Source organism: Physella acuta, unplaced genomic scaffold (genome assembly GCF_028476545.2).
Source record: "Physella acuta isolate Inbredline_101_S28 unplaced genomic scaffold, ASM2847654v3 ptg001105l, whole genome shotgun sequence".
NCBI classification, from domain to species: domain Eukaryota; kingdom Metazoa; phylum Mollusca; class Gastropoda; family Physidae; genus Physella; species Physella acuta.
In genome coordinates, this window is record NW_026732622.1 from 138820 (window position 1) to 150504 (window position 11685).

The 11685-nt window shown below is 33.5% G+C and overlaps 1 protein-coding gene across 1 annotated transcript; it reads right to left on the minus strand.

Moving 5' to 3' along the window:
- Positions 1-8657, minus strand: LOC131955802 (uncharacterized). Its single transcript, XM_059320077.1, has 14 exons — positions 8633-8657; positions 7426-7586; positions 6824-6934; positions 6312-6470; positions 5492-5584; positions 5053-5182; positions 4580-4785; positions 3929-3991; positions 3687-3752; positions 3470-3579; positions 2524-2584; positions 1753-2006; positions 1327-1399; positions 1-103 (listed from the first exon to the last, which is right to left on the minus strand). The coding sequence occupies exons 1-14, from the start codon at positions 8634-8636 to the stop codon at positions 47-49; spliced, it is 1548 nt and encodes a 515-aa protein (XP_059176060.1). The 5' UTR covers positions 8637-8657; the 3' UTR covers positions 1-46.
- Positions 8658-11685: the final 3028 nt, after the last annotated feature.

Consider the following 11685-nt stretch of genomic DNA (forward strand, 5'->3'; position numbering starts at 1 on the left):
AACTGTATAAAAATATCATTTATTAGCCTGTTGATGATAGATCCTTTCACTGTTTTCCTGCACGGAGGTAGTTGTTCCACAATGTGCTTAAAGCTTTGGCTTCCTATTGAGGAGATGTTGGTGAAAATAAAAGAGAATTATGCTACAAGTTAACTCAAATTTTTAGACTGTGTTAAATAAGTAACAATTGGTAGCTAACATTAGACATGGTTAACTATATAAATTAAGTTATTGCTAACTATCTAACATGGGAGGTGATTATGCAATAGTAGTGAATGTTAACCTTCAAGCATTTGTTAACTAATGTTAGACACTGTTAACTATCTAACATTGGAGGTGATTATGCAATAGTAGTGAATGTTAACTTTCCAGCATTTGTTAACTAATGTTAGACACTGTTAACTATCTAACATTGGAGGTGATTATGCAATAGTAGTGAATGTTAACTTTCCAGCATTTGTTAACTAATGTTAGACACTGTCAACTATCTAACATTGGAGGTGATTATGCAATATTAGTGATTGTTAACTTTCTAGCATTTGCTAACTAATGTTAGACATTGTTAACTATCTAACATGAGAAAGAGTTATTCAGTGTTTCTTCCAGACGTTTTTCTACAGAGGGGGAGGACACTGTAAAACGTATATATTTTCTATACAAATTCCATTTTTTTCAGGGTGGGTGGTAGACTCTCTTTGGGGGGCTCTGCCCCCGAAGAGATGCCTGGAGGTGGAAGAAACACTGGTGTTATCTATCAAAATAGCGTCAAGTATCTGTAAAGAAGAAATAATCTAAAATAGGAGTTACAATTATGGCAAAGTATGGATGGTATGGGGAGGAAGTAAAATTGTGTGTTACCACAATGGTGCAAGTATGGATGGTATGGGGAGGAAGTAAAATTGTGTGTTACCACAATGGTGCAAGTATGGATGGTATGGGGAGGAAGTAAAATTGTGTGTTACCACAATGGTGCAAGTATGGATGGTATGGGGAGGAAGTAAAAGTGTGTGTTACCACAATGGTGCAAGTATGGATGGTATGGGGAGGAAGTAAAAGTGTGTGTTACCACAATGGTGCAAGTATGGATGGTATGGGGAGGAAGTAAAATTGTGTGTTACCACAATGGCGCAAGTATGGATGGTATGGGGAGGAAGTAAAAGTGTGTGTTACCACAATGGTGCAAGTATGGATGGTATGGGGAGGAAGTAAAAGTGTGTGTTACCACAATGGTGCAAGTATGGATGGTATGGGGAGGAAGTAAAAGTGTGTGTTACCACAATGGTGCAAGTATGGATGGTATGGGGAGGAAGTAAAATTGTGTGTTACCACAATGGCGCATTGATCCTGTATTTCACTCATTGTAAGGGGCTGAGGAGGCTTGGTTGTTTCTTCAGTCACACTTCAAAAAAAAAAAAAATAGAAACTGTTTTTACTTATTATAATTTAGAAATTGAACGAAAATTTAAAACAAATTTAACAATTTTTTATACTGCTACTATTAAAGCATATATTTTATCAGAAATAACCCTACTTTGCTATACCTCAGCTTAGTAGCAAACTAAACATTACGTTAAAATATTGTAAACTAAAATTGGTAATAAAAGCAGAATAACTTTTAAATATCAGTTAACTAAACAAACGACTATCATAAATCTCAGAAGTTAACTGTATCACACATTTTAGAAATAATAACACAATTGTTTATTCCATGATCCATTTTGGCAAGTCCCATTGTTACTTTAACCATCTTACCTCTGATTTTCCTGGCAAATTTCAATGGCCTGAGATTTTCTACTTGTAGAACTGCTGCCACGGCTTGGTATGTCTGGTAGAGGATCTGGCCTTGTGTCCAGAGATGGTGGACCACTGACAGATGGTGGGCCATCAACTGATGGTAGACCACTAAGAGATTTTGGGCCACCAAAAGAATTTTGGGGATAGTTTGTTTCCTCTTGTAGAGCTCCTTCTCTCAGCCCATAAGCTTGAAACCAATGGTGATCTGCTATCTATTTATAAATTTAAAAATAAACCTTTATTGGTTCAAGCTTTATCAAAATTTGGATATCCCATGGCAATATATTTGCAAACCCCCCCCCCCCCCCCCCCCATGTATTATCAAAATAAACAAGTTCTATATTTTAAAAAAGAGAGACATAAAATGTGGATGGCAATTGGCTCATAATATTTTGGATAATAAAGAAATGGAGGGACTAGTTATTTATGTTTGTGCACAACATAAATACTGGTATTTGTTCGTATGTAAAAAAAATAAAGATCTATGGGTAAATAGAGAGGTCAAATTGAAAAACAAATCATTCAGAATTTAATACATTGCCAGGCATTTTAAAACGTAGGCCTACATATATAAATTTAGAAAAAAAAATCATTTTATTAGATTATATGGATGTATTAATAAATGTATTGCTGAAATTCAATTTGGAATATAGAAGAGCAAACTAACAACTAATACTTTAGATCTTTTGTCTAACAATCCATTAAAATATTTCACAAATAAAAACTTACCACATCAGATAAATCTGGCCCATTCAGTACCATGTCCATGTCTTCATGCTGATCAATTATTCTGATAAAATCCAAAATAAGGGAGTTAATATTATAATCTACACATTCAACAATAAACTTCAAAGGATATCTTTCTGTGAGAAATTAACTATGAGAAGTTGGTATTTAATTACATTGGAATTTTTAAAAGTTGCTTTTTAGTACTTTTAGGTAGATCAAAATAATGCAATTATTGATTTCCTGACACATTTCAGGTCGTTTTATGGAAAATTAAGCTTTAGGAAAAGTATGAACACCATTTAGGATTAAGGATTGTCCATAAATATTAAATAATGTCACACTCCTAAGGGGGGAGGGAGGGGGTTTGTAATTTTGTGATGATGTGTTCAGGTAGTGTGAGGTCACACTTTGCATTTTAAAAAGTAATTTTAGGAACTGAAACTTAGAATTTATTTCACATTTTAGAAAACTGTTTTTGTAAATTGTAATAATAATTGATTAATATCTGCTATGGTGACTGAGCTCAGTCAATATAATGGAAAGGAATCAATATCTTTCAAGAATTAACTGCAATTTCAATGTGGGTTGAAAGCTGAGGTGGGTGAGGGGGTAGGGGATTCTAAGTTGTTTTTGTGACAGTATGGAGGGGGGGATAAAAATCCTCAAAAATGAACGGTGATCTCATTTATGGATGACCACTTATTCATACATTACATATATTTATATGTAACCTAATTATGTAGAGTGTACCATTAGTTGTTATATTTTTGGTAAACGTTTTAAAAAAATAACTCCAACAAACATTTTAGATTTTGCAAAATCATTTCTTCTAAAGTTATGGTTAAATATTTTTTTTTATATTTAAATTTTTTATTTTGAAAAGCTATTTTAAAAAAACAAAAGATTATAATTGGCTAAGTTAGATTATAAAAGTTGCCTGACTTACCTAGCTGCAACAGCAGCATTACTCATTGCCAGTTGGTACATTTTGTTTACTGTGCGTGCCATTTTCTTTCTCATTCTTTCTTTAGCTTTCAACTCTATATCTTCTTGAACCTAAATGATATTACCCACTTTAATATATCTATCAGACATGGATATAATTAATTTCTCTAATTAGAATCCAAAAAACTTTTTTTTATAAAGATTGATTCATTTTTTACCTCTTCTGGGTCTGGAGGTCTTTTAGTCAAGTCAAGCGTGAAACAATGTAGTTTTGGCATCTCTAGCTGATAGCCAAAAAAAAATATAGAACAACTGAATGATTGCAAAGTCTTAATGATAAGTTTACATTTATTTTACATAATTATTAAATTTTATGTTTAAATTTTGACTGGATATCAAAATATATTTTTTATATTCATTTATTTACTAATACAACTACAAGTTAAAAAACAATAAATACCTTAGGAAATAATTTTTCGACATCTAGTCTAATTTTGTCCCCTTGGCTTAAGCTGCTTTTCCGCTGCAAATAATAAATAAAAAGTTACTTTGCTGGAAATTAATTCCAACACAGTTCTAAAAAATATAGGCCTACTTCATATTAAATAATGTACCCTTTGGCAAATATAGTAAAGCTCATCTATTTTTGTAACCTCTGAATGATGAGGTCAGCATGAGCTTAGAAGCCTTTACTTTCCCTGATTTAGTTCAGGTACCCAACAGACTTGACCAGACAGTGAATCATAGAGACTGAGAACGGAGTCGAACTCAAACCTTTTGGCTTAATGCAGATCTACTACTCAATAACGCAATTTCATAAATTAAGTTATTAAAATATTATACAGAATATACATTGAGGGAAATTAAATGAGAGATTTTAGGAAGATCTATATATTCCATATATGAGAACTGGACATGTAAGACAACTGGACATTTAAAACCATCCTAACTTTTGAGTTTTACCAGCCCAAATAATTTGATTCCTGGTACGTAAGACAACTCACAACTTTTGAAATGATTCTCTTGGGTAAAGTAATTCTCATATTCCTCAGGAAATACAGTAGTAGTGTAATTGTTGTAATAATAATAATAATCCAATAGCGAATATTACTTTGGACTGATTCAGCTGAGTTACTGCCCATTTGTTGTGAGTTGTGCTGGGCCTGGAGGACTCCTGAGATTCAGAGATTCTCTCCAGTGACCTCTCTTGCTTGAGCCCCAGGGGTCTCTGCTCCAGGGAGTTGAGGCTGTCGTTGGACTCCCCATGGCTAGGGCTGGACTCATGGTCTGACACTGAGCCAGAATAACTGCTGAAGTCTGGTGATTACGATAATAAAACACATACAAAGGTTATTGAACAAGATACACCCAAAGGCACAAATAGGTAGGTTGAAATAGTGTGGTAACTCTGTACCTGCCTCCACCCTCACCCCCCAATCATTTTTTGTTGTTAAAGAAACAAAATTTTAAACAATTAAACTAATCATAGATTTAATTATATACTGTAAAAATTGAAGGTTGTGATATATTTCTAAAAAAATTAATGCCTTAATAAAGACATAAGAAATAAGCTGGCCTACAAACCTTTATGTTTATGAATTTTAAAGGTGGAGTTGAAAACCTCAGGATTCTGTAGCTCAGACCTAAACTGAGTAAAATCCGTTGTTGTCTTTAATTTTCCCTCCTTGCGAAGTTTTTCTTCCAATCCAACTATCTGTTTTGTTAACATTAATAAAATCTTTATGAAAAGAAATTTTGAAACACTCAATTATTTAAACTTGGTATTGAATAGTTAAAATAGTTAATTCTTTTTTTAATTTGCAAAGTAATATGAAAACTAACTTACAATAATCTAAATAATAAGAAAATAAAACAAACTTAAATATAAATTACATCTTAAAAACAGAAAAAAAGTTTTAAGAATAATTCCAACAAAAAAAATCACAATCACAAGCTGTTAGAGTAAAATAATGATACATTAAAAAGAATAAAACATAAAAATTGAAATGGTAAATGAACCTACCAAATATAAATTTGTTTTAGGGACCTTCAGCTTTGGAGGTAATGTATCTAGAGTGTGACGTTCTTTTTTCTTCACTGTGTGGCTGGCTTTTCTCTGAGGACAATGTTGAAATAAACTATTTCGCCACTGTATTAAATTTTATATTAGAGGCAGAACATCCTCAAGAGTTCATTGATTAATTGATTAATTAAAATAATTTCTTTTACATGAATTAACATAAATAATTTGTATGTGATAGAATGATAACATATACTTCAACAATATTTGCTTCACGTGTTGCTGTAATTTCATTCAGTTATGGGTTGTGTATGTTGATACAAAACTTAAAGTAAGATGCAGAGTTCAAAGTCTATTATTTACACTGAAATGTAATGAATAGCTCCTAGTTTTATTGTTTGGTCATCACTCTAACAGTACATTCTCATTATTTTCAACAAAAGCAGATCAAATGTATAGAGTTCTACTCACTGTGTTCAAGTACTCACAGTTTTACTAGTGTTTTTTACTCACAGTAATTTAAAACAAAAATCAAAATTTATATTTCAGTTGTGTTAGGAAGATTAAACATAATCTTCATCTTTGAGAATTCTTAGCAAGTAAAAAAAGATAAGTGGCATAGGAAGGGTAGGGGGTATCAGTTATAATCTTCTCACCATTCAAAATTTTTAACCATAAAAAATATAACATGGCCAATACTTAATGAAGACTTTTAACTTTAAGATTTATGTTAAACTTACCATGAATAATCCACTTTCTAAAAATTTACTTCATCATTAAATATATTATTAAAAAATTAAAAAAAAAAAAAAAAAAAACATACTTTCATTTCCTCTTCATCAAATATTTTCTTTTCCCTTTCCTCATCTTTAGCCTTTATATTCTCTCTCTGTTTTTTCACCTTGTCAGCTAGTAAACTGTTATATTCTTTATAGTAATAGTCTCTGAGTCTATACATATCATTCACCAGTTTAAGACATTGCTGTGAACAGAAAGTAATATAATGCTTGGCCACTATGATAATTTTAATGTTACCTGAATTAACATTTGTCATTTGTGTTATAAACTAAGCATACACAAATGTAATGTAAAACTCAATGCATAAAATATAAAAAAGAAAGACATGAAAAGAAAGAAGTCTTTAACAAAAAAAAACCTGATAAAATTAATGAACAAGATAATTATAATAAAGTAAAAGTAGAACAGAAAAGTTTGGAAGTTACATTCACAGATAAAGTAACTTTTGAGGTGACGTAAATAAAATGCCACAGTCTTAAGAACATAAACATTTTAAAACTGCAAGCAGGTAAAGTAATATGTTAAATGTATTTCTACCTCATCTCGCTCTCTTTCTTTTTCCTGAATTCTTTCTTCATCAGCATCATAAAAATTGTTTGTCTGTTGCTGTTTAAGGGCTTTTCTACGTCTTTTTTCTTCTTGTTTTGCCTTTTTAAAAAGTTTTTTTATTATCAATGGTCATTTACTCTAATAATGAACAACTTCATCAAATTTTTTATTAATAATAATTTATATCTGGTGAAGTAGCCTTTTAAACCAAATTTCATATTGTTGTTTTGTAAAAAAAAATACTTTATATGTTAAAAGCATTCAGCCTGTTTTGCATTTAATATAAATCTAAAATTTATTTGTAAATAAGCTTTAAATGCAATGTTTTGTTGAAACTTCTACAGTACTCAACTTTTTAAATCAGAGATTGAGGAAATACTAGGAATCACATTAAGTACAGAGTAATGCTTTGGGTTAAGGCTAAGGCACTAATAACTAAAAAACTACAGATAATTTGGGTTAAATAAGTAATTTAGTATCATAATTGGTGATTATATTTCCAGTTACCCAAATGAATTAATTGTTCTTAGTCTTAGCCTTTGAGTTTTTACAGTAAAAACTGATCGAAAGTACCTGTATTGTATTCTTACCTTTGCAAGTCTCTCTGCTTCTGTGTCTTTAAAGCCATAATCTGTCAACACATGAGGTAGGGAAGAATGTTTATATTGAGGTGTGTATTTGATTGGCAAAACAACTGGATCTTTATGATTCTGTTCATGGTTTTCCATCATTTGTGATGTAGATGTAGAACCTGCAATGCAAAAATTAGTACCCTATATTATTTTAGATGCCATAAACATATAAAAGTCATGTGTGTTTGTTGTGTAAAATTCTTACTCCTTACTGATGATACCGATAGTTTATATTTTTTAAGTTCTAGTTAGATTATTTACAAATTTCATTAACACGAATTAACCTAAATATTTTGAGGCATATTTTTTTCTAAAATCACATCTGTTGCTGCCAAGATAAAATGATGGGTGCCGCAAGTTTTTCACCATTGAAAAAAGTTTGGTATTATTTCCAAGTAGTATATGGGCTATGCACATAAGTATAAGCCTATAGGGGTATCTATTATGTGCACCATTGTAGGCTTACTTAGTACTACCAGGGTTTCTTTTAACATTTGTTTCTGGTAGGGGGGGGGGGCAATTACATTTTTTGACACTGGTTAAGTTTTATTTTCTATATAAATTATATATAGATCTAGGTCTATATATTAAATATATATTATTTTTATTCTATTTAGTCCCAGGAGGGGGGAGTCGTGGGTATGAATGCTCCCGGGATAAGGCGGGGGAGAGATGTCTGGAAGAAACCTTGATTGATAGTGATTACTTAGTAAGTTACTACATTACTATAGTGTAGTGTTAATAAAAAAAATTGTCTATTAGGCCTACTATTAAATTAGTGTCTCTATAAATAAGTGTGCGTCACATTATGTCAAAGGAATGCAGAGTTAAATACAGATTTAGATCTATTTTTTAAAAAAATGAGATATTGATTAAACACTAAAACTTCGGACTAAAACAGTATTTTTTGTGTTGTTTTTTTTAAGTTTAAGTACCTCCTCAAGTCACACAACTTGTTTAAAGTTGCTGGCTATGTAATATGCTATTTAATATTTTCTTAATAAGATTTGAATCTATTAACTGGCCGTTTTGGTACAGGTGGCACCTAAATATTTTACTTAGACGAAATAAAATTGAAACTTAGTAATTAAGCTCGGTTATTTTTTTAAAGCCAATACCAGAAAATAAATTTAACAAGCATTGAAAAGAGAGTTATCTAACCTACCCATGCACTAGTCATTGCTATAGCTACCGATGTAAGGGAAATCATGCACATAAATGGCCTCTGGTGCTGATGTAATAGTTATCAACCCTGAATAGGAATTGGACAATGATGACAATATGTCCATGAAATTATAAATTGAAATAAAAACTGATGGGCTCTATTGGCTGAGAGGGAACAAATCGTTTTGTTGATATAGACATAGGCTTGTCACTTTACTCAGGTCGATAACTATCTGATGTTACTTCTTCTATAGACCTACATTTTGAGCTATAAATATAAACTTCGATTGCTTTTTATTTAAACTAGCCTATTCTGAACCATCATTATTTCTTGTCTAAACTCTTCTAGTTAATATTTAGAATAGTGTTAGTTTTAACGCATGGTGCTTTTGGTTAAAAGTACAAAAAAAAAAGAATCATAAGAGAAGTCACAATTTTTTGCTTTTAAAAGGTACTTTTTTAACTTATCAAGCTGAATTTTAGCTGTTATTTAATTTTTAAAGGATTATTTAAGTACATTTCACCCCAACAACCGTTTGTTTAGCGAATACAATTTTTATGCAGATATGGTAGTGTTGCGATATCGGTAGAATCAAACTAGACAGAAAACGATTAAGTTAAATAATAATACCTGCATTTTTTGTTAAGATAAGAGAGACAACTAGATTATTATTTAAGGTTTAATCAACAAAACTAGGTTACATCCCCTTAATGAAATTTCAATAAGTATTTACAGAAATAAGTGGGAGTTTTGAAAGGGGGGGGGGGGGGGGGGTGGGGGAGTGAGGCGATCAGGCAAACTATCAATTTTAAGCCGCCCCCCCCCCCCCATTTAATTTAACTATTCACGTTCTTGAGTTGTTGTTTTTTTGGAAAGGGGGGGGGGGGGCGCTGCATTTTACTAATAACTTTAAATTAACATTATTTATTACAATGTCGCATATTATGATGTAGAAAACAGTTAAATCATTTAGGAAATCAAAGCAGTTGCCTATTTTCTTAACTCAGACTGTATAATTGAGTAATGCAGCTCATAATGAGCTGTTTATTATTTTTCTACCCAGTTTGGTGCCCTATTTTTGTCGGCGATGGAGACGAGAGGTTAACAATCAACAAAAAATAAAAGTGAAAATACGAGTGCCGCATCTGTTTAAAAATGACCCCCCCCCCCTCCCCGCCTTATCTAAAAGGGTTTTGGACCCTAATACGTTATATTATTTGTTTGAATAGCGGAACTGGGGGAAAACTGTAGTCACTACTTTCTGTCAAATGTTACGGAGTGGTCGTGCGGTAAAGCGCTCGACTGCTAATACGAAAGTCTCGAAGTTCGAATCCAAAGTTCGGTACCGTAGATCGTCACTGTGTCCACCTACTCCTTATGAAGGCGTATTCTGTTCAGTTTCTTCCAGGCATCTATTCTCTTTGCCCCCCCCCCTCCGAAAAAAATTCTCCCCCCCCCCCCCCCTCGAACGAAATGAAATTAATTTATGTAATTTATATAGAAAATATATACTTTTAACAGTGTTCGCCCCCCGAAGAAAATCTACCGCCCCATCCCCCCCCCCCCCCGAAAATTTCAAGTGCCCCCCCCCCCCCCCGAGAAAAAAGTCTGTAAGAAACAATGATTCTGTTTTTTTTGTTGCGGGGGGGGGGGGGGGGAGAAGCTGAAGAGCCCCCATGGATATATTATAACGTACACAATCATGCAATCGACTTTAACATAGGGGAATCTCGGCACGATCCTGTCGTCTCTCGCATCACGCAAAAAGCTAAATATAGACTCACTACATCGCTCATGACATTTTGCTGTCGATCGTCATTGAATGGAGAGACGAACTTGGCAGAGTTTGATCGAAGCACTGCAGCTGGGTCAGGGGCGGAGCTGCGTGGGTGCAGCAATCGTGCACCGGTGCACACATTATGCAACATGACAAGGGGAGGTACTAGTTTATGGGGTCACCCATAAATGACAACACGCTTTTTTTTACCTCCCCCCCCCTCCCCTCCGTCAAACGTTGTCACAAAAAGCCAAATCCCCCCCCCCCCACCCTAAAATGACGTCACAACTCAGCCTACAACCTCCCCCCCCCCCCCTCAAAATTGCTGTTGAATTTTTCTTAAAACAGCGATATTTTTCCAAAATCTTGTCAGAAATCTGTCAAAATAGAGTATTTTGATCAATTTCTATTACTATTTATTAAAACCGTTTTTTTAAAACGCGAAATAACGGCTAAAACTTGTTTTCTAACATTGCTTTTTATAATGCAAATAAGTGACGTCACACCATCTAACACCCCCCCCCCCTCCTCCTCATCACACACCGTCACAAAATTACGGACCCTCCTCCCTCCGAGTGTGACGTCATTTGTGGACGAACCCTATCAACGTGCCCAAATAAACCAACAAAACGGAATTTGTTTTATGTTTTATAGTTATAGCTATTTGTCGACAGTATGCTGGTGTCGCTTAATGACAACTGCTCCACTATTTTGAATGTTAAACAACAGTTATACGCTATTCAAATCGTTATGTTATATATATATATATATATATATATATATATATATATATATATATATATATATATATATATATATATATATGTGTGTGTGTGTATGTATAGCCTATATGTATATTTGTATGTATGTATAAATGACGATTTAGACCTCCCTCACTCCCCTCCGTCACACATCATTACAAAAAGCCAGACACCCTCCCTCCTAAATGACGTCATACGTCAGCCAACAATCCCTAAAAATTGCAATAGCGGCTAAAATTCGTTTTCTAACATTGCTTTTTTTATAATTCAAAAGTGTGACGTTACACCATCTGACCCCCCCCCCCCTCTCCCCACATCCACCCCACACCGTCACAAAATTACGGACCCCCCCTCCCCCCCTACGAGTTTGACGTCATTTATAGACGACCCCATAGGCCAATGTTTGAGTGTGTAAACAATATGCCCACCCCTCCTCCTCCATGACAAAATCCTGCCTACGCCAATGTGATAGTCCTCTAGTCTAGACCCTGTATATGCATATAGCCTACATATTT

Coding starts and splice junctions, on each gene's coding strand:
- LOC131955802 (XM_059320077.1), bottom strand. Junction 5,585..6,311: donor TTGATGAAGAGGAAATGAAA/GTATGTTTTTTT, acceptor CATTGTCCTCAG/AGAAAAGCCAGCCACACAGT. Junction 5,183..5,491: donor CTAAAACAAATTTATATTTG/GTAGGTTCATTT, acceptor TTAACAAAACAG/ATAGTTGGATTGGAAGAAAA.